This window comes from Nycticebus coucang, chromosome 14 (assembly GCF_027406575.1).
Source record: "Nycticebus coucang isolate mNycCou1 chromosome 14, mNycCou1.pri, whole genome shotgun sequence".
Lineage (NCBI taxonomy): Eukaryota > Metazoa > Chordata > Mammalia > Primates > Lorisidae > Nycticebus > Nycticebus coucang.
The window spans coordinates 13,090,173-13,113,641 of record NC_069793.1 but is presented as its reverse complement, the minus strand read 5'-3'; the positions used below and the strand labels follow the sequence as shown (position 1 = coordinate 13,113,641).

The following is a 23,469-nucleotide window of genomic DNA, read 5'->3' as shown; positions in this document are numbered from 1 at the left end:
CTTAGGACTGGGGTTGCTGCAAGACTCATTATGCCACAATTGTTGCAGCTGGCAAATAACTTCCAGAACAGGAACTGTAAGACCAGACATTTCTTAACAACTGCATTTTGACAATCCTTGGTTAACTATTGACTGGGGTTATTTATTGATTCTCTTGCTTGTTTCTCCTGGTAACAAAGCACCCCGACTTTCTCTGGAACGTTTATGTATGGTGATTATTCTTTGCTGAGCCAAGATTTTATTTCTTAAGAGCAGTTTTAGTCCCACAGCAAAATTGGGAGGAAGGAACAGAGATATCTCATATCCTCCCTGTGTCCACATGTGTACAGCCTCACCCATTGTTCACAACCCCCAACTGGGTGGTACATTTGTTACAATTGACCAACCTACACTGACACATTAAGTGAGAGCTGCGAAGGAAATGACTTTTTTAATGCTATGATCCAATGTTATTTAACTCTACGTCACTATCCCAGTTAGAATAATCTCTCATACCACATTTGAGAAAAATAGGTCTAATACAAATTGGTGTCAGTGAGCTAGCATCACAGGGAGAGAGTCATGGATTTCCAGGGGGCCTATTCCTTTTTTTTTTTTTTTTGTAGAGACAGAGTCTCACTTTATGGCCCTCGGTAGAGTGCCGTGGCCTCACACAGCTCACAGCAACCTCCAACTCCTGGGCTTAAGCGATTCTTTTGCCTCAGCCTCCCAAGTAGCTGGGACTACAGGTGCCCGCCACAACACCTGGCTATTCAGGGGGCCTATTCCAACCTTCCGATGTTGAGACTCAGTTTCATTGGTCAGTTACACGGTTAATACTTTTTGTTATTTGGACATAAAAAGTCATGTGCCACACCCATAAAGTTATAAAAGTGTATTTTTATCATGCCTTTTCTATGTTTGGAGATGTTTAGATACATAAACACGGTTGTGTTCTAATTGCCTACAGTTTCAGGACAATACTGTACTGTTGAGGTTTTATCATAGGAGCAATAGATTATATATCTATATAGCCTAGGTGTGTAGTAGGCCATACCATGTAGGTTTGTGTAAGTACACTCAGTGGTGCCTGAATACAATGAAATGGCCTAGTTACATATTTCTCAGAAAGCATGCCCATTCTTAAGCAATGGGTGGCTGTATTCAGCCTTGTTTTCTGCTTCAGCTTCTTTATCAACAAAGCCTCCTGTGTATACTGGTTTTCCCAGGATTATCTCAGTTTTCAATGCTTTCCTTAAAAAATTAATATTATTTTTAATTGACATAATAATTGTATATATTTATAGGGTACAGTGTAATGTTGATGAGAAGGGAATGGGGAAATGCTGGTCAAAGGTATAAATTTCAATTAGGCAGGGTGACGATAGTTAATGTGTATTTCAGAATTGCTAAAAGAGTAATTTTCTAATGACTCTCCTCGAAAAAAAAAATACTAAGTAGGCGATAGGATGGGTTCATTAACAAGCTTGATTTAGTCATTCCATATTGTCTAGGGCAGTAAGTCTGGATAGTCACCGACATTTGTATTTTAAAATAAGTATGTTAAGAATATAGCATAAATTCTGTAAGTTGACCACTCAAGGGACGGTAACAAACTGGTCAACATATGGAGGTGGTCAACATGAGGAACTAGGGCTGCTGTATTGATATGTACATGTGGTGCATGTCTGGTCTATGAAAATCAGATTGACTTAAGGAGGCGATTAATGTAGGGAGGCAATCAACTTTGGAGGTTCTCCTATATTTATATAGTTTTTCTTTTAACACATGATTTGAAATACTAAGGGATGATGTCTACTCTCAGAAATGCAGAGGGTGTCAGGAAAACATATACACATTTTAAAAAAGGAAAAAAAAGCCTATATTAAAATTGAAATACCCAAGTCACATTTGACCTCTGTAGTTACAAGAGGTGCTCAGACATTACATGGATTCATCTTTTGTTATCAGTCTATATTGAGCATTACAATTTTAATACAGTTTTTTCCTTTCTTGAAATGTGTATACATTTTCTGGCACCCTCTGTATATATAAACACTCGCCTATATAAGGCACCTGCACTTGTACGTTTATCAGCGCACAAGTCACAATTACAAAAGACAAGGAATCAACCTAAATGCCCATTAACCAATGAGTGGATAAAGAAAATGTACATACACACCATGGAGTGTTACTCAGCCGTAAGAAAGAACAAAATTGTGTCTTTTGCAGCAACACAGATGGAACTGGAAGTAATTTTTTTGGAGATAAAGTCTCACTATGTCGCCCTTGGTAAAGTGCTGTGGCATCACAGCTCACAGCAACCCTTGAGCTTAAGCCATTCTCTTGCCTCAGCCTCCCAAGTAGCATTTGTCATTGTTGTTTAGCAGTCCTGGGCCGGGTTCAAACCCACCTACATCTACGTACTAACCACTGTGCTACGGGGCGCTGAGCCTGGAAGTAATTCTAAGTCAGTGATTTGAACAAGCATGCTGTGAAAATTTTTAAGGATCATTAATTGAATTACTTTTGAAAAGAAGGTCAAAGCACAGTGAGTATACCCTTTATTTTTATTTTTACTCTCTTTTTGATCAACATAATTTAAGTGTGCCATGGAAGTTTAACTAGGTTCCAGTGTGCTTTGAGATAAAAAAAAAAAAAATTGTGAGTAGTAAGACAGAGAACACAAAGTCAATTTTCTGAAGATACCTTATTTTTAATCAAGCAGAACTCATTTTGACTGATTTTTACTATTGTAATGGTTCTAAAAATAAAGTCCATTCTCAGGGGTTCTGATTTCCATAACTAGTTAAAAAATAGTACAGCATAACTTTAGTATTATGGCTCACTCATCCATCATTCACTGTAAACACTTACCATTAAAAAATAAAACACACTTTTTTCAAGAAAAAAAATAGTTGTAAAACACTAGTCTAAGGCATGGAAGTAATTTTTTTTTTCCTTTTTTTTTTTTTTCTTGAGATAGAGTCTCACTCTATCACCCTGGGTAGAGTGTGGCGGCATCATTGTAGTTCACAGTAACCTCAACATCAAGAGCAATTCTCCCATCATGGCATCCCAGAGTGCTAGGATTATAGGCATGAGCCACCATACTTGGCTTCTTCTTTGAGCATAATTTTTTTTTTTTTTTTTGAGGCAGAGTCTCAAGTTGTTGCCCTGGGTAGAGTGCCATTGCTTTATAGCCCACAGCAACCTCAAACTCATGGTCTAAAGTGATTCTCTTGCCTTAGCCTCCCAAGTAGCTGGGGATACAGGTGTCTGCCACAATGCCTGGCTATTTTTTATGTTGCAGTTGTCATTGTTGTTTAGCAGTCCTGGGCTGGGTTCGAACTCACCAGCCTAGGTGTATGTGGCTGGCACCCTACCCACTGAGCTATGGGCACTGCCATTGAGTATAATCTTTAACCATCTTTACTTTTGCTCTTAACAGTGTCCTGTCTGGATGATAAATTTTATGATCACACTACTCATGATCACACTACTCCTGGACAGCAATGCCAATTCTAGCATTTTTTGTGTTTGTCACCTTTATCCACTATCCTTCAATTTCACACAGATTGCATAGTTCACAAACAGATGTGACTGTGGCCCTTGTGTTGACAGCACCACGGGGCCTGGAAGGGTAACTAACATGCTTCTAGCTTCTCTAACTTAGCTTTCAAGAAGAGACATAGACCCAAGTGACAGAATCCATTTCTCTCCAGTCACAAGGGCATCTGCCATGCCTAGTTAATGACGGCCTAGGCAGAATTAACCTGAGAGTCAAATCTTCATGCCAGAAAGCCATGTGGCAGAAGAGGGCGCTGGCAGGGTTGCTGGTGGAGGGGAGGAGCAGAGGTGATCATTAAGAAAATAGAAGGAGTAATGAGGAAGGTATTGCTGAAACAATTTAACCACTTCTACCCTAATGCATTTTGGGGGGAAGTGTTAATTTAAATGCATTACTAAATTAAAAAAAAATTGATCCTCAAAAAAAAAAATGCATTACTTATAAAGCATCTTTTGCCCTTTGATATCTTCAAGGTACCTCTACATCTGTGTGTGGCTCAAGCATTCAGTATAAAGTATAATCCGGCTCATGCCACCTACACACGATTCAGCTTTTTTTTTTTAATGTGAATTCTGTGGAAATAACCATTGGAAATGATTTTTTTTGCATGTATTATTTGGATAATATGAATATGAGGGTGATTTTATTGGAAAGAAGAGGAAAGTAAATACGGGAGAGGAACAAGGGAGACAGCTGGGGGGAGGAGATGGTTTTGCTTCTCAAACTATGGACTGACTTCATGTACAAATCTCCCATCTACCCCCTCTCCTGAGCAACACGTTTCTCTCCATCTACCGCCTGTCTGAAGTCAGTATGAGCACTGGTTCCTCTCTTGCATCTGGGCCTCAGAGAGTGCAGTTTCCCTGCAGACTTTCTGGGGCTGCAACTTTAGATCTAGAGCCATATTTCCATTTTACCCAGTTGCTCAAGGTCACCCAGAGAGTTAGTGGAGAAACCTTGAGGAGAACCCCTGTGGTCTTATCTAGACCTGTGGTCTAATCTCTTTTCACTTTACTTCTCCCCGAAGTGATCTTACCTCTACTAACTTCTAAAATCCTTAAAAAAAAAAAATGAACTGCTTAGAACACACTCTTTTTGTATAGTTGTTGATCTTTCATTGAACAAAGAGGGAGGGAAGGGGAGCTATTGACCCTCCTATTGGGATTAGGATAAGTGAAAAGGAAGGCAGGAGGCCAATTTCTGCACGGAATTCCACTCCAAAAGGATTCTGTCCAACTGAGGAAGGTTTGGGCTTGTTAGTATTTGCTCCAACGAACCTGCAAGTTGTCGCCTTCATGGACAACATAATTACCAGCTCCTGGAAAGGAAGAACGAAAACTGGCTCAAAAGATTTGACTACTCAGTCACCAAATACTGGACAAGCTCTGTCCCTCCCCTCGTCCCCCTCCCCACAAAAGCACATGCCCGAACACGTGGGCGTTTTCACACTGGGAGTCTGTGGCACGTCTCTCCCTTACCTTGGCTCAGTGGTTTGCCTCCACTCAGAAGCTGCCAGTAGGTTCTGTCATTACTGTTGGCCCTTATGCCCTGCACAGAGGTGATGTAGGGGCCCCATTCGCTCTCCTCCATTGTGAAACTGTGGGGAAGGAGAAGGAGTTACAGGGACTTAGAATTTTCTGAGGAAACCCTATGTGAGCATTTCTCATACTCGAACGAATCTAAGAATTGCTTGATGATGTTACAAACATGCAGATCTCCTGGCCCTCTCCCCAGATGCCTTGATTTTTAGGTTGGGGCTGAGGCCCAGGAATCTGCATGTTTTATGAACACTCCAGATGATTCTGGTGCTGGCACTGTACATGCTAGATTAGAGAAATGATGTCCACGGTTTCTGCCCCACTTCTGGCTATACGAGGCACTTTCAGGTCAATAACGTCAACCTTCCACCCCAAGGTAGCAGTTGTTGAAGATAGTCATGCAGTGATAGAAAGTGCTAACCTCAAGTCCTACACATACCGTAAGTTGGTGGGTTTTCTTTTAGGAAAGAGGAATAGGGAAGAATAATCTGATATTTCATATTGTGTTTGTTAAAGAATGACATGGTCAGTGTCTGATTCATATCCTTAGTCCTGTTTCTATACCTTCCCAGAAGCCCTCAGAGGCAGCATTTAAAATATATTTTACATTACGTATGTATTTATATAGACAGATATGTCTGGACATTATTCTAATAATGTTCATTATTCTTTCTTTACAGCATCCACACCATGTTTTGAACATAATACATGTCGACTAGATTTAAGAAGCCAATTAAATGGTACTTTTCAGAGTATCATTTCGTATTTGACCTCCTAGGCCAAGGAACCTGAATTTAGGGGTCCATGAATTTCCCAAAAGAGGGGTATGGAGAGGTTTCAGGGCCTCTGTGAACCCCCCGATTTAAATGCTAGATGGTCTTTGTATGTTCATTTTTCTGGGATGAGCATTCATTGCAGTCATCTGATTTTCTTTCTTTCTTTTTTTTTTTTAAATATGGAACGCTTCACGACTTTGCATGTCATCCTTGCACAGGGGCCATGCTAATCTTCTCTGTATTGTTCCAATTTTAGTATATGTGCTGCCAAAGCCAGCACCATTTATCTGATTTTCAAAGGAGTCAGTGATTCAAAAACAGTTCAGAACCACAGTTGCATAATAAAAATGTCTCACTTAACAGGTTCTACTTATTGAGTTTTCTGAAATGAGAAAAAAATCTGGGAATTATTAATCCATTAAATGAACATTAATTTATTACCTATTATATGCTAGAAGATGAAATATCTCATCTCCTCTTTAAAATTCCCATTGTGAGATGGGCTGGCTAGCAAAGGCTCTGACCCAGAAGGGCTCTACACGTGCTTAGGGTTTGGGTGCAGATACTCTCTGAGTCTTTTTTTTTTTTTTATTGTTGGGGATTCATTGAGGGTACAATAAGCCAGGTTACACTGATTGCAATTGTTAGGTAAAGTCCCTCTTCCAATCATGTCTTGCCCCCATAAAGTGTGACACACACCAAGGCCCCACCCCCTCCCTCCGTCCCTCTTTCTGCTTCCTCCCCCATAACCTTAATTGTCATTAATTGTCCTCATATCAAAATTGAGTACATAGGATTCATGCTTCTCCATTCTTGTGATGCTTTACTAAGAATAATGTCTTCCACTTCCATCCAGGTTAATACGAAGGATGTAAAGTCTCCATTTTTTTTAATGGCTGAATAGTATTCCATGGTGTACATATACCACAGCTTGTTTTTTTTTTTTTTTTTTTTGTAGAGACAGAGTCTCACTTTATGGCCCTGCGTAGAGTGCCGTGGCCTCACACAGCTCACAGCAACCTCCAACTCCTGGGCTTAGGCGATTCTCTTGCCTCAGCCTCCCGAGTAGCTGGGACTACAGGCGCCCGCCACAACGCCCGGCTATTTTTTGGTTGCAGTTTGGCCGGGGCCGGGTTTGAACCCGCCACCCTCGGTATATGGGGCCGGCGCCTTACCGACTGAGCCACAGGTGCCGCCCTATACCACAGCTTGTTAATCCATTCCTGGGTTGGTGGGCATTTAGGCTGTTTCCACATTTTGGCGATTGTAAATTGAGCTGCAATAAACAGTCTAGTACAAGTGTCCTTATGATACTCTCTGAGTCTTTAGAGACAACATGAACACCTTAACCTTAGGTTAGGGAGACATACCCGAATATAGTCTTGTTCTCTTTCTGAGCTTTCTCCATCACGTCTAGGAAGACAGAACCTTTTGGCACGGTGACATTGGTGAAATATGTTTCATTGATTCTCACAGAATAATTGACTGAGATATAAGAGGGTGAGTGAGGAGTTGTCACCATTATAGGCACAGGAGAGGAAATGTTAAAGTTACCTGGAGGAGACAGAAAAGCCAAAGGCAACATTTGGAATACTGAAAATTATGTTAGAGATTGTTTACCTATTCACCTCCCCTCCTAGGGCTCTTTTCCTTTATGTAAAAATGGATTTGATACAAGGAGCAGTTATCATCCATTAAGAAGCAGATCTTTCACATAACTAAAAAGCAACTAAAACTAGAAACTCATCAGCTTGTGAAGGGGAGGGCATTTGGCTTAAATTCCATCTGTTTAAGCAATTCATTTGCCTCAACTCTCATTTCTCACAGATCTTGATTGTTTTGTTTGTTTTGTTTTGTTTTTTCCAGCTCTGGTTCAGACACAGAGTAATGCTTGCTTTTTTCATCCTTTTCATTTCTTAACACTTACTAAAAACTAGTACAGGAGCTGTACTAGTCATGTTACACAGATTATGTCATTCACTTCTTGCAAAAACCTATGTTAGACAGTCATCATTCCCCTTTTTTACATTAGAAAACAAGGTTAGAAGTTATACAGTTTGCCCACGCCCCTCAGACTTTAAGCCTGCAGAGCCAGCAATGTATAGAGATACATGTTGCAAAATCATTTATTTGAATAAATGGCTCATGCTACGATTTTTGAAGAGTACCTCAATATTCCTTCCACGCTGATCTCTTATTTGCCTGATGTATCACTCACCATGGGTAACTGAAGGTCAGAGTCACAGAACAGATCCTCTCTGTACTTAGTTTAGGATGGGAATGATGCTCGGATCTCTCGAGACCCAACAACTAGGGGTCATTACTTGTTCAAGTGTGCCTTGTTTATCAATGTTTGAAACCTTGAGCGATGTCTGGCAGCCAGTTAAGAACAAGTCCTCAGGTGATGACACAAATTCTGTCTGGGAACTGTTATGTTTTAGAGGTTTTTCTGGTTACTGTTAGTCCATAAGGACACCTAAATCATTTTATACTTTGGGTATTATGGTGAAAGGCAAAACCGTCTGTTATTTAGATCTTTTACCCAAACTAGAAACACAAGAGTTAACATCCAAGTAGGTCTTTCCCATCACGGCAGGTAAGATCTGGGCTGCGGCAATCGGAATACTAAATGCTCCTTGAGAAATTTCCTTGAGCACTGTGTCCAGAGTTTGTTGGCAATTCCATTGACTTTTTTGGTAATAGTCTGATGACACAAAAAGGGCCTGAGAGAGAGAGAGAAAGAGAGAGGAGAGAGAATGAGAGATATTTCTAATCTTAAAAAAAGAGGAAGCCTACATCTAACTAATACAGTAATTCAGTATTTATTGAACATTCACTACATAGAAGTCACTTTAGATAACTCAGCTATCTTACTAGTTTAGGTGGGGAGTTGGGGAACTGCTTAATAACACAACTTATAGTAGCTCTGATGAGAACAGACTTTCTCTGCCATATTCACTCCTGTATCCCAACACTGGAAAAATACCTGTCAGACAGGAGGGAGGAACTCAATGGATGTTGTTGACACCCTATTGTAAAAGGGGCCCTAAGATGCATGTCCTAAGAGAAGCATCTCATGGTCTCATGGCATGCCTTTCAAAAGAGGAGAGGAATCCATAAACATTGAGTGAGGCTGAGGAAAGGCTTCGTGGAAAAGATAGTAATTGAGGTAGACCTTGAGTAGTGTGATAGAATTTTGGTAGGCAAAAGGAGGAGGGAGCTCTGTGCTCAGAGGTCAGTGATGAGGGTATCTGCATTTTAGCAAAATCCTCAGAGGAGTCCCCCTGGTCTAGGAGAATTGTGGAAGAAGAGGCTGAAGAAGGAAGCTGGACCAGACCGAATATCAGGGGGATGTGTCTGATATTATTTGATTGACAATGGGGAGTCTAATAATTCATTAAAACTGTCCAGGTAGCAGAATGAAAACTCAATTGAAAAGGCAGAATTGTCAAGTAGCAAAAATTAGGAGGGTATTAGAGTGAGCAAAACAAGAACTAAAGCAGCGGGACTTGAACATTCTGCTCTGCAGTTTCCCAGGGACTGACAATCTCTCTTTTCATAATTTCTTGGGGCTCTTAAAGCTAACAGAGTAGTTGGCTCAGCGCCTGTGGCTCAAGCTAAGGCACCAGCCACATACACCTGAGCTGGCGGGTTCGTATCCAGCCCTGGCCTGTCAAACAATGACGGCTGCAACCAAAAAATAGTCAGGCATTGTGGCGGGCGCCTGTAGTCCCAGCTACTTCGAGGCAGAGGCAGGAGAATCACTTGAGCCCAGGAGTTTGAGGTTGCTGTGAGCTGTGATGCCACAGCACTCTACCCAGGGCGACAGCTTGAGGCTTTGTCTCAAAAATAAATAAATAAATAAATAAATAAAGCTAACCGAGTTAGTCAACAAGAATTTGTGGGACATTAAAGAAAAGCAAAACTAAGGTGGCTCCTGTGGCTCAGTCGGTAAGGCGCCGGCCCCACATACCGAGGGTGGCAGATTCAAACCCAGCACCAGCTGAACTGCAACCAAAAAATAGCCGGGCGTTGTGGCGGGCGCCTATAGTCCCAGCTACTCCGGAGGCTGAGGCAAAAGAATCGCTTCAGCCCAGGAGTTGGAGGTTGCTGTGAGCTGTGTGAAGCCACAGCACTCTACCGAGGGGGATAAAGTAAGACTCTGTCTCTACAAAAAAAAACAAAAAAAGCAAAAGCAAAACTGATCATATTGTGGGCAAGGGGCTTGTGAACCTGCTATGAATTAGTATCGCCTGCAGGGGCTTTAAACAAGACCATGGCTCACATTCCACCTCTGAATTTCTGCATTAACTGGCTGGGGTGGGGCCTGGACATTTGTGTTTTCTAAAAGCTCCTTCAGGTGATTCAAATGTGCAGCCCAAACGGGAAACCACTGCTTTATATCAAGTTCCAACTTGGCCAAGGCAAATAGCAATATAATTAGTAACAACAACAATACAAATAACCTTACCATTTGATCTCTGCTTACATCACCAGCCTCATTCTGTGATGTTTCCCAAGGACCCTATGCTGGCCACACTGAACCAGCATGCGTTGGTTCAGAGGTGATACAGAGGGAGCCTCAAAAATGTATATGCATTTTAAGAGATGTTTTCTATGTTTTGCTTTTTGAAGTTGCATGGAAGGTACTTTTTCTGGTCAAGGGTACCTAGACATGCTACACACATACATTTTACCTCGATTTGTACACTTTTTGCGAATGATCAATTTTACTTCCAACAAGATCTCTTAAATTGTGCATACAATTTTTTGCCCTCCCCCCATATGTGGTGTGATGTTCTTTTGTGCCTTTGCATCTTTTTTTTTTTGACTTTTTTTATTGTTTGGGATTCATTGAGGGTACAAAGAATTAGGTTGCACTGATCACATTTGTTAAAGTCCCTCTTATGTGTTCCACCTCCAAGAGGTGTGCCATACACTGTGACCCCACCCCCTCTCTCCTCCCCTCTCCCCACTCCCTCATTCCCTTACCCACCCCGCCCTTGTATTAGCTTATCTATTTTGTCCTTGCTGTCATCTCTCTTTTGCAAGTTCTCTCACTCCAAGTCAGCCTGGCAAACACCTACTCATACTAGTGATTTCAGTAATTCTTTCTTTCTTCTTCTTTTTTGCTGTAAAACTTCTTTTATCTTTTCTTGTTATCTACCCCTTAGAATTGTGTAGATCAATGAATGACTGCAGGAATAAAGTCCCTGACCTCAAGAAATGTATGCACTGTAGTTTCAGTGTAAGTATTGAGCATAAGTTTTGAGACCTACTTCCTGGGTCCTATCTCCATTTGCACAATTACCTGGTTTTGTAATATTAGCCAAGTAACTCTGTAACTCACATTCCTAATCTAGGAAATGGAGGTAACACAGTAGTCCCCCCTTATCCACAAAAGATGCCTGACACTGTGAATGTGTCAACCCTTAAATATACTGTTTTTCCTATCATATCTTCCTATGATAAAGTTTATTAGTTAGTCACAGTAAAAGATTAACCACAACAATAATAAAATAGAACAATGATAACAACCCACTACAGCATCACTCCTCTTGTACTTTGTGGCTGTTGTTAAGTCATGGGAGGGTGATGGTGACAGTTGATCGGATAACCACAACTACTGCGTGACTCATAGGCGTGGAGTGTGGACAGTGTGAACCCACTGGAATAAGCGATGATTCACAACCCAGGTGGACTAGAGCAGGAAGGTGTGAGGGTTTATCACACTACTCAGAATGACACACAATTTAAAATGTTGAGTTGTTCACTTCTGAATTTTCCACTTAATAGTTTCACACCATGGTTGACTGTAGGTAATTGAAACTGTGAAAAGCAAAACTATGGATGAGAGGGACTATTGTATATGGTAGAATGTACAATTGCGTGGGCTAGAACAAGTTAAGTTGCAGTAGACTAGAATTTCTGACAGAAATTGTAATTAGGAAAAACTTCATGGAAGCATTGGGTGTGGGGAGGTGAATGTTGCAGGCAGGAAGAGTACATTTCAGGCAGGGGAGGGGAATCCCTTGAGCAAAATCAGAGTTAGTGTAGGAAGCATGGAATGGATAATGGGAGAGGACAAAGATGCTGCTTTCCTCCGTGACTCCCCTCTGACTCACCTGCATAGCAGCTCCTGTACTATATACATTTCCAATGAGACCATTTTCTTTTTTCTCAGACAGAATCTTCTTTACCAGTGACTCTGTATGATTACTGATCTTCTCTAAAGCCTTCTCATCTGCTCTGATCTGCCCATTCATCAGTCCCCTTTTCACACAGGTCAGAGCCAGGACGGCCATTGCACCAGTATCTGTCAGGATACAAAACATTGCTGATAGAGTGAGCAACCATCCAAGTCTGCCCTCAGCTGAAAAATGTTAGGGCTAAAAGTAGGACAGATCTGGAAAAATTGGGATGATAAATCGTGCTAATTGATGATGGGAGAGAAGGATTTCAAGATGCAACAATCATTGCTCCAGAACTAACCACCTAAAAGTTTCAAAATTCTTGCTCTGTGTTGAGTGGCCAGGTTCCTCATACTTAGTATCTCAAACCATGGTCACAAAAACACCTACAGATTTGTAGGTGGGCACACATGAACATTCTTCTTTCTTTTTTCATCCTAATTCCTCTCACTTTTTCTATCTTTCTCTACCTTTTCAGTCATATTGGTAAAGGAATCAAGGAACCTAGGATGATGTACCAGACAAAATGAAATATGTCTTTGTAAGGCTCTCAAGAGTTTCCCTACATTGATTAAAAAATAGTACTTAACACCAAGGTGGGTGGATTGCCTGAGTTCACAGGTTCAAGACCAGCCTGAGACAGAGCAAGACCTGTGCCTCTAAAAATAGCTGGGCATTGTGGCGGGTGCCTGCATTCCTAGCTACTTAGGAGGCTGAGGCAGGAGAATCATTTAAGCCCAAGAATTAGAGGTTGCTGTGAGCTGTGACCCCACAGCACTCTACTGAGGGCGACAAAGTGAGACTGTCTCAAGGAAAGAAATACAGTACTTAACAGAATTTTTACCCCAGTAAACCTCCTTAAGGGAGAGGATGAGTCAAGAGATTGGGGGAAGGAAGGGTTAGGGTTATTTTTCTGGCTTGATACTTGGTGTCTCCTGTTAGCCTGGTGCCTTCCCTCTCTTGTAGGAAAGGGGGTTTCAGAAATCTCACATTCTCCTTGCTGTCCAGAAATACGGAATGCTGATTTTTTTGTATCATCTTGGAGAAAGATGAGCTTGTGTATTTGGAGTCATAGGGGCTGAGCTGTCTAGAGACTTCTTTTTGGATGTTGAAACTGACATGGTGAAAAATTTCTGGTTCTTCTCCAAGGTGAATACACATTTTATTATGTAAAATATTAGAATTTGTCACTGGGGAAGTTGTATTTTTTTCAAGTCAACCCCACACATTTAAATTTTCTGCATAAATTAGAGAAAGATGAAATGTTAAGATAAATAAATTCCACTGCATTCCCTTCCTCTACAACTTACACTTCCTAAAATGTTTTATATTAATATTCTCATCTGATATCCTCATTTTACAAATTAGGATCCAGAGTTAACATCCGTTGGTTGCACAGGCAGTCCCTGAGTTGTGAACATCCAATTTATGAACAACTCGCACTTACAAACAAACGGGGGCTATAACAGGTAATCGGTAAATGTACCTGTTTCAACTTACATGCAAATTCAACTGAAGAATAAACCTAGTTCATTTCTAACCTGGGCACTGCTTATATAACTCAAGGGGGAACATGTGGCCTTTTGATTTCAAGGTGGTTCTCTTTTAAGCACCAAAGGAGGCAAGTAGAGCTTCATCTTTCTCTGGTGCACCCCTTTTAAAGAAAGGATGCATTCTGTAAAATTTAGATTCAGTGAAAAGGCCATAGTTATGCATCTAGGAGGCCACAAGTCCCCCACGCCTATGGCTCTTCCTTTTATACCACACATCTAGAAAGAGGCTTAAAGGCCACCCATTATCCTTCTCCGAAAGAAAATTTTCTTCTGAGGGGACTAGGGTGAAGAAAAGAGACAAAAACCAAACCAAAACAAAACAACAAAAACCAATTACTTACTGGTAGAAAAACCCAACAGGCAAGACGTGCTCATGACCATGTCCTTTGTACCATGGGAGATGGATTTAGTGACTCACCTACTGAGAACTGGCCACTCAAATAGTAGTTTTTATTTTCAGGAGAGAAGAGTTCAGCGACTTCAGGGATTGAGTAGCTCCCATTGAATAGACACAAGGCCAGCAGGTTCAGGCTGAGCTGGTAGTAGTTAGTCAGCGGATTGCCATCATGTGCTCCTGGCAAAGAGGAGAAATACTCTTTGTCAGGGAAGAGTATACTCTCACTCTTACTGTCAGAAATACTCTTACTCAGGGAAGGGGCACTGAAATAAACCATTTTCCATCTATTCCTACTTACATGATTTCCATTTCTCCACATTTAAGGAGAGGTGAGTAATAGAAGTCTTGTACCTGTAATCTTAGCACTCTGGGAGGCTGAGGTGGGAAGATCTCTTGAGCTCAGGTGTTTGAGACCAGCTTGAGCAAGAGCGAGAACCCCTTTCTACTAAAAGTTGAAATAATTAGCTGGAGATTGTGGAGGGCACCTGTAGTCCCACCTACAGGAGAGGCTGAGGCAGGAAAATTGCTTGATTCCAGGAGTTTGAGATTGTTGTGAGCTAGGCTGATGGCACAGCACTCTAGCCTGGGCAACAGAGTGGGACTCTGTCTCTAAATAAATAAATAAATAGGGAGATCTCCCATAGAATCAGCAAACCTGATTAAATGTTTTAAAAGGCATTTAAAGTCTATTCAACTCCTTTCATTTTATAACTGAAGGGACCCAGCCCTCAAGAGATTAAGATGCTATCCAGATATTTAGGTAGTTACAGAGATACGACCAGAACCCAGATTTTTCACCTCCAACCCTCTTGTACTTTCAGCACTAAGGTGTTGGAACTGTAAGTCAGAGTTGAAGGTCATTTCAAAGGAAGATAGCATCAGAGGGACCAAATGAATAAAAAAAAATGGGAGTCGAAATAAATCCAATGCACCTCACTAGAGGTCCACCATGGTCAACTTGTTCTTCCTAGTGATAAAGTACTTTGGCCATCTTTATCTCTTATGCCAGTGCTTTGGTACTTGTGACACAGTGTCCCGCATTATGCAGCTGTTCCTGGTGTAATTCTTTATTTGTCTAAAAGCCAAACTTCCAGAGGACTAGAGAACGTGGCGTGTGTGTGTGTCTGTCTGCCATCATATGTAAAGTAGTACGTGACGCGGGGTCAGCGATCAGTTGAACACATTTAAAATGAAAAATCATGTATTCGGAAATAAGCAGAGTGGCTTGTGAGATGCTGTGGGATATTGAGATGAAGAGGAGGAGAAAGGAGTGGAGGGAACTTCACACAGTTCCAAATCACGGGAAGAGAAGACAAGGTTGTCTAGGGCCTCTAAACATTTGATTCTTACCCATATTTTCGATTTCTGCACGGAATTTATTTTCTAGCTGGCCAATCAGGTGGTAGTCATATATAACCTTTTCATCTTGGGTATGACATGCTCCCAGTGCCATTACAATCAAGGCAAGCTGTCCTGAGGTTAAATTTGACACTGAAAAGAAAAGTGTTCAAGCTTAACAAGGTGCATGCTAATGATGCTTCCGGCCTCCTGTCTTCCCTGTGGTTCAGGTTGCCTGTCAATTTATTCCATCTCACTCTACATGGTCATAGGAACTGGTACACAATATTACTATCCTGAATAGTGTAGGCTATTGTAACACAATGGTAAATATTTGTATATCTAAATATATCCAAAAATTGAACAGGTACAGTAAAGACATAGTATAATATCCTGTGGGCCCACCGTGATATAGGAAGTTCATCATTATGTGGTGTATGACTGCACCAGTATTTTATTCTTCTCTCCTTTACCCCCAAAGCAGAGCCTTTATAGCAGTACCATATAAATGCAGTCTTTATACAGATCTTAGTCTTTTCCGTGAAATCATGGAATCTTTTGGAATTGTGATATTCTTGTAAAAATAAAGAAAGAAGGTAAAAAGATAAATAACAAGACCTTGATGAGAGGGGGAAGATAGGGTAAATTCACACCTGACTGGTGTAGTGCACACCTTCTGGGCACACTTAGAACTTTGATTTAACACAGATAAGAGCACATATGTAAGGAAACTGTGTGTACCCCTGAAATATTCTGAAATTTTAAAAAGGACCGTGGTATTTTTTTTTTTTCTGTGTGTGATACCACCTTGCCAGGATACTAACAATTTATTTTTATGTTTTGCATTGTAAATATCAAAACTCTCAGGCTTCTCACAATTGTTACAATGATATTATAAGGTAGGTAAGGTGTTTGCATTTCCCCCTTATATTAATTATAAATCTCAGGTTCAGTATTGACATGACTGGCTCAAGGCTGACCCTGGACTCAAACCCATTCCAAATTTTTACTGCTTCTTGGTTTCCTCTCTCTTGTCACCTTTCTTAGTTATGGCCCTTATCCCTATGTGGGTGTGAACTCAGCTAGCTTACAGAACAGTTTTAACAGATAAAAGCCCATAGCTTTTCCTTGTGGATTCTTGAAGCAAAATGGTCTTTAGGAGCCAAAGCAGCAAGACCTATCTCTAGAGGGAGCAGGAGAGGATTGGTATTTGGAGGCACCTTTCTGCCACCTTAAGTTTTACACACCTAGGATAGACACAGCAGGGATACTCTGGGCACATGACTTTTAGGATTCGTTAGTGACAATCTTTCTCATAGGTAAATCTTTTCCTCAGTCTTCCTGAGAACACAGGCACTCACCATTCCGTTGTATATTGTATTTGATTTGTTGAAGCAAGCGTTGCTTTATGAATGGGTCCACGATCCCAACCAGTCTCTGGGACAACAGGACATTGGCAGCGTCTGTTCCCCTGGCATATTTTGATTTGTCCATTGTGCCCAACAGAGGTGTTAGACGGAAGTAGTTTTCTTCACTTACCTCTGTAGCAGAGGAGAAATGAAACACATACTCAGAAAATACTAAGACTTGGAGCAGATGCGTTAAAATATTTACGAATAGGCATGGGGGGCAGTGTCTGGGGCTCAAGGAGTAGGGCGCTGGCCCCATATGCAGAGAGGGGTGTGGCAGGTTGGAACTGGGCCCGGCCAAAACAGAAAAAAAAAAAAAAAAAAAAAGAATAGGTATGGGACAGACCTAGACCGATCCAGTAGCCAGTGACTGTGTTGGTCGAATAATACAAAGGTGAGTCTGGAACCCTTGCCCCATGCCAGAAATTACGTTTTTTTTAGACAAAGTCTCACTTTATCACCCCTGGTAGAGTGCTGTGGCATCACAGCTCACGGTAACCTCCAGCTCTTGGGCTTAGGTGATTCTCTTGCCTCAGCCTCCCGAGTAGCTGGGACAACAGGAGCCCGCCACAACTCCGGGCTATTTTTGTTGTTGCTGCAGTTTGGCCAGGGCCGGGTTTGAACCTGCCACCCTCAGTATATGGGGCAGACGCCCTACTCACTGAGCCACAGGCACCGCCCAGACATTACTTTTTTAACAACTAGCATGAAAATGTTAACAACTGGTACAGCCTCACCACTGTGTATTGGCAGAATATCGGTCTTACCAGGAGGATATAGTACCATGACCTAGTTTTGTAAAACGGGCCTATAGAAAGAGTATTCTTAAAGAAACTCTGTAATTGGAGGCTTAGTTGAAACTAGAATATACATCTGCCTTCCAGTCAGAAGTACTTTCTACCGTCTGGATTCAGTTCTTCCTCTGTCTTCTTTGAAATCAATTGATGTAATATTGAGGAAATGCAGGGAAAAAATCCTATGTTCCACTGGTGATTGACCTCCGAACTTCACTGCTTGGGTGTCAGATTGGCCAAGCCATGCGTGGAGGGAGGGTTATTGGTGGGATTACACCTATGGTGCATCAAACAAGGGTACATGTGAAACTTGGTAAATGTAGAATATAAATGTCTTAACACAATAACTAAGAAAATGCCAGGAAGGCTATGTTAACCAGTGTGATGAAAATATGTCAAGTGGTCTATAAAACCAGTGTATGGTGCCCCATGATTGCATTAATGTACACAGCTATGATTTAATTAAAAAATTATTAATTATTCAGCAGTAGACACCCTTGAATGTGCCCACCTCCCAGTTTTGGTTTACAACATGTCTAAATTCCAGGACTTGAGGGAATTCAACTATACTGTGGAAGTATAGATTCCTCGAAGAACTAGCAGAGAATAAAAAGAATTAGTTACCACTTGAAACACAGGACAATTTCTCAACATTCTGACATTTCTCAGAATCTTGAGGAGTAGCCCACAATTCTACTCGCTTCCAGATTGTAAGAAGAATATGAGTCTTGGATTTATTCAGTCAGACCTTGGCTACACTCTGTGCCCCTGACTTATAGGTGTGAATAAATTATGTAACTTTTCTAATCCCCCGTTTCCTCATTTTAAAATTATGGATATTAACACCTGCCTTACAGATAATGGACAAGAAATCATTTAATAAACTATAAAATGCTATATCTATTATTACTTGCAATCAACTGGAATTTTTATCAATAGACTTGAGAAGCTAGGAAATGTGATTTCTCTTGCCCATTTTTTCTTCACTCTACAAGAAAGAGTTAAGAGGATCTGAATGGAGGGACTGTAGGAAGGTCATGGTTTGTTGCAAGCACAATGGACAATTGTGAATTGTCTCTCTGAGATTTTATGGAAGCATCCAGTTCAGCAGATTTTCTGGCTCTGAAACAGGCTTTTCAGTTCCTGATCAACAACTCAAATCAGCTTCTTTGACCACTAACGATAAATTTAATTATTTTGTACAATAAATTGAACTTCAAAGCCTCTATAAAGATCTTCTGTTCTTCATCTCCAACAGGAGAAATGTCAGGCCAGGAAGAAAAATTAGAGTTGGCAAGATTCTCTGCTTTTGCTTTATGAATACAAGATTGTTTTCTGATCTCTTCTTATTTGCTACAGAGCTCAAAAACAATGTAACCACAGATGGTACCACCTAATCATCTTTAGGCTGGTTTGAAACTCAATTCCAGAGTAAAGTCTCACATATGGGAAATCACACACCAGAGAATTATATCAGATTCATCTTTGCTTCAATACCCTCCCCTCATTATCTTCCATTTATGGATGAGGTAAAGAAATTCAGAAACATTGGGTTATTCAACTACTAAGAGCTTAAAGTAGACCCGTACCCAGGTGTCATTTCTCCTTATTAGTCTTTACTAGAACCACACAATCTCTGGAGCCAACACTCAGAGGAGAGATGATGAGACTTTTACCCGTGTCTCCTCGGGAAAAGTTGAAGCGAGGGAGGTATGCAGCTTGGAACAAGACCAACTAATGATTAGAATACAGCCTTTATTATTTGAAGGGGATTAATTTTTTTTCTATGTAGTTAAAAGTAGTTAACCCCCAAATCGTGGATTGAACTTCAGGAAAATAGGTTGCATATTTAAACCAAAGGATCTTTTTTTTTTTTTGAGACAGAGTCTCACTTTGCCACCCTCTATAGAATGCTGTGGCATCACAGTTCACGGCAACCTCAAACTCTTGGGGACAAGTAATCCTCTTGCCTCAGCTTCCCAAGTAGCTGGGACTACAGGCGCCTGCCACATGCCTGGCTGTTTTTTAAGAGGAGGTCTGGCTCTGGCTCAGGCTGGTTTTGAACTCCTCAGCTCAAGCAATCCCCTTGCCTCAGTCTCCCAAAGTGCTAGGATTACAGGTGTGAGCCAGGCGCTGGGCCTCTTTTTCCATGATCTTGAAAAGTTTCTGGGATCATGAAGTTTCTGGGATCATTGGAAGTTAACAAGAATAGATAGTTATTTGGGTAAGGATGCTATGCTATGAGGCTCTGAACATACAGAGAGCGCTGGTAGGCAAGTTCACACATACTCTGTGATTCCTCTCGAAACAACCTACATTGTGGTGGGACTTTCCTCACCATCTGCTACCCTTTCCATCACTCACGGAGTCAAATCACGTATGGAATTGAAATAGGATCTTTCCCCAGTAACTCTACACAGTGTCCCCTGCGAACAGCCTTCAGTAGGACTGAAGAGTAATTTTAGCTCCAAGCTTACTCACCACAGGTCTTGCATAGTTGGCTTGGGATAAGGGAAAACAGTAAGAGCCCCAGCAGGGGCAGCTGATGTGGTTGTCGCATCTTTCCAGCTGTGTTCTGGAATGTTGAGGGCTTGGCTGTCTATGTATCCGGTGATGGGCAGAAGGCAGTGAGCACTCCTCCTTAGTTTGCCTCAGACTCTTTCACTCAAGCTAATATTGAGCAACACCAGAAGGTGTGGTCAAGTGTATTTGTCCATGAAATGTGGTGAACAGGAAGAAGACTTGAATGGCATGGCTAGAGAGAATGAGGAAATAGGGTTCTTTGTTTCTTTGTTTTCTGTTCTAAATCTTTCACATTTGTTACTTGCTTTCAGCCCATTGAACATATAATAGATGAATGACTATTTTTAGCAATGTTTCTTTTTTTCATTTCACTTTATGTTTCATTTATGTCTCTTAGATTAGATTTGATCAGGCAAACACATACAATATATGAAAAGGGAAGGAAAAGTTACAAGTCTGAAATTGGAGAAAGCAGGACTGGGGAGCTAGGCATATAAGAGAATCTTTGGCATAGTGGTTTTGCAAAAAAGCTTCCAATATATTTGGGGGGGAGTTCATTTTTGTTCCATGGATATATTAGATAGTGGTGAGGTCTTGGCTTTTTAGCATATCCATCACCTGAATGGTACACGTTGTAACCAATAAGTAATTTTTCATCCTTATCCCCTCCTGATCTCCTACCTTTGGATCCTTAGGGCATTTAGAGGGGAACTGGAACATTTAAGCTGTCAGCCTACCAACTTACTGCAAAAGACATCATTTCATTATTTCGTATTGTGGAGGCTGAGGTTGATTCCATATCTTTGCAATTATGACTCAAAGGTCAGTGGAGGCTGAGGTTGATTCCATATCTTTGCAATTATGACTTGATCTGTGGTAAACATATAAGTGCATATAATGAGTGCTATAATGACTTCTTTTTCTTTGTAGTGGGATTTCTAGATCAAATGGTAGACCTTCTTTTAGTTCTTTGAGAAATTGCAATACTATTTTCCATAGAGATTGACTACTTTACATTCCCATGGTAAACAGTGTGTAAGTGTTGCCTTTTTACTGTATCCATACTATACTAGAGCCTATGTTTATTGTTTTTTGACTATTTATTTAGGGACAGAATCTTAATTTGTTGTTCTCGGTAGAATGCCATTGTGTCACAGCTCACAGCAACTTCAAACTCTTGGGCTCAAGTGATTTCTCTTGACTCACCCTCTCAAATAACTGGAACTACAGGTGCCCATCACAACGGCTGGCTATTTTTAGAGACAGCATCTCACTCTTGCTCAGGCTGGTCTTGAACTTGTGAGCTCAAGCAATGTACCTGCCCTGGCCTCCCAGAACGCTAGGATTACAGGCATGAGCCACCATGCCCGCCTGTTTTTAAACTTTTTAACAATAGCTATTACTAGGTATTTGCCCAGAAGAACAAAAAACATGTTACCACAAAGAAATTTGCACCAGAATGTTTATTGCAGCTCAATTCATAATTCCCAAGTCATGGAAGCAACCCAAATGCCCATCTACCCATGAAAGGATTAACAAATTGTGGTACATGGGCCAGGCAGGGTGGCTCACACCTGTAATCCCAGCACTTGGGAGGCCAAGGTGGGTGGATTGCCTGAGCTCACAGGTTAGAGACCAACCTGAGCAAGAGTGAGACCCTGTCCCTAAAAATAGCTGGGCAGTTTACAAATATTTTTTCTCATTTTGTAGGTTGTCTATTTACTCTGTTGATTGTTTCTTTTGCTGTGCAGAAGCTTTTGGTTTAACCAAGCCCTATTTATTTGTTTTTGTTGCATTTTCTTTTGGGATTTCAGTCACAAATTCTTTGCCCAGTCCAATGTCCAGAAGAGTTTTTCAAAGGTTCTCTTCTAGAATTTTCATGGTTTCAGGTCTTACATTTAAGTTTTTAATCATTTTGAGTTAATTTTTGGATATCGTGAGAGAAAAGGATCCAGTTTCATTATTCTACATATGGCTGTTCAGTTCTCCCAGCACCATTTATTGAATAGGGCATCTTTTCCCCAGTGTGTGTTTTTATCTGCCTTGTTGACGATCAGTTGGTTATAGGTGACATAGTAGGTTTTGACCTATGATTATAACCTAAGATAGATACTCTGAGTGTTTCCTAGCCCGGGATGAAAACTGGAGAGATATGAATCCAAGACAGATTCCTTCCCTGTTAGCACAGTTGCTGCCTGGTGCATTTGAGAAATGTTTCTTGTCATAGTTCTTATGAGAACCATTCATATTAGAGACTGCCACCAGCCATACATGGCCTTTATTATGTTGAGAGAGATAGATGCCTTTGACCAATTTGTTGAGAGATTTTATTATGAAATTTTGCCAACTTGCTCCTCCCCATCTATCCTTTTAATTTATTATTGAATTTGGTTTGCTAGTACAACTGAAGTTGAGGATTTTTATATCTATGTTTATCAGGGTTAGTAGTCTGTAATTTTCTTTCCTCGTAGTGTCCTTATCTGGCTTTGGCATTACAGTGATATTCATTTTATAAAATGAGATTAGAAATATTCTTTCTTCAATTTGTTGGAACAGATTGTGAAGGATTGCCATTAATTCTCTTTTACATGCTTGATAGAATTCACCAGTGAAGACTTCTGGTCCTGGGCTTTCATTGTTGGGAGGTTTTTTGATTATTGATTCAATCTCCTTATTCATTTTTGATCTGTTCAGATTTTCTATTTCATCATGATTCATTCTTAGTAGGTTATATGTTTGTAGGTATTTATCTATTTCTTCTAGGTTATCTGATTTTTTAGCATATAATTCTTCATAGTAATTCTTTGGCTATCTGTGGTGGCCATTGCAATGTCACTTCTTTCATTTATATATTGTTATATATATATTTATTTATTTCATGTATAATTGTACTTATTTGAGTCTTCTTTTTTCCTGGTTTAGTCCAGTTTTGTCAATTTTGTTGATGTTTCCAAAAAACCAATTCTTAGTTTTGTTTATCTTTTCTATTATTTTCCAATTCTCTATTTCATTCACTTTTGATCTGATCTTTGTTATTTTCTTCCTTATGATAACTTTGAACTCAGATTGTTCTTTTTTCAGTTCTTAATATGTAAATTAATTTTTTTCACTTGCAATTATTTTTCTTAATGTATACATTTATAAGTATGAACTTTGCTCTTAGAACTGTTTTTGCTGCATCTCATATGTTTTCAGATAGATGTGTTTCCATTTTCATTTGTCTCAAGAATTCCTTATTGATTTCCTCTTTGACACATTGGTTCTTCATGAGTATATTATTTAATTTCATGTATTTGTCAATTTTCTGATATTTCTTATATTGTTAATTTCCACTTTCATATCCTTCTGGTCAGAAAAGACATTTATTATGAGACTTCAAGCTTCTTAAATTTGTTAAGAC

At 40.4% G+C, this 23,469-nt stretch overlaps 1 protein-coding gene and 1 non-coding gene across 3 annotated transcripts; both read right to left on the bottom strand.

The window, feature by feature from the left end:
• Positions 1-4,642: 4,642 nt before the first annotated feature.
• On the bottom strand, positions 4,643-20,192 carry TCN1 (transcobalamin 1). 2 transcript variants are annotated; one of them, XM_053562951.1, is made up of 9 exons: positions 20,028-20,192; positions 16,705-16,884; positions 15,356-15,496; positions 14,027-14,182; positions 11,990-12,180; positions 8,407-8,587; positions 7,235-7,418; positions 5,029-5,147; positions 4,643-4,868 (listed from the first exon to the last, which is right to left on the bottom strand). In XM_053562951.1, the coding sequence occupies exons 1-9, from the start codon at positions 20,104-20,106 to the stop codon at positions 4,807-4,809; spliced, it is 1,293 nt and encodes a 430-aa protein (XP_053418926.1). In that variant the 5' UTR covers positions 20,107-20,192; the 3' UTR covers positions 4,643-4,806. The 2 variants fall into 2 exon arrangements, with proteins under 2 accessions (XP_053418926.1, XP_053418927.1); XM_053562952.1 differs by having other exon boundaries at positions 14,027-14,179.
• LOC128566110 (U6 spliceosomal RNA) lies at positions 6,038-6,144 on the bottom strand. Its single transcript, XR_008374406.1, has one exon. It is a non-coding gene; the product is annotated as a U6 spliceosomal RNA (small nuclear RNA).
• Positions 20,193-23,469: the final 3,277 nt, after the last annotated feature.

Bases quoted from the DNA above. Each gene is read 5' to 3' on its own strand.
- TCN1 (XM_053562951.1), bottom strand. From the start codon at position 20,106: ATGCGACAACCACATCAGCTGCCCCTGCTGGGGCTCTTACTGTTTTCC. The intron at 16,885-20,027 runs GTGAGTAAGCTT...CCTCTGCTACAG, and splicing joins CCAACTATGCAAGACCTGTG to AGGTAAGTGAAGAAAACTAC. The intron at 15,497-16,704 runs GTGAGTGCCTGT...TTTTCTTTTCAG, and splicing joins ATACAATATACAACGGAATG to TGTCAAATTTAACCTCAGGA.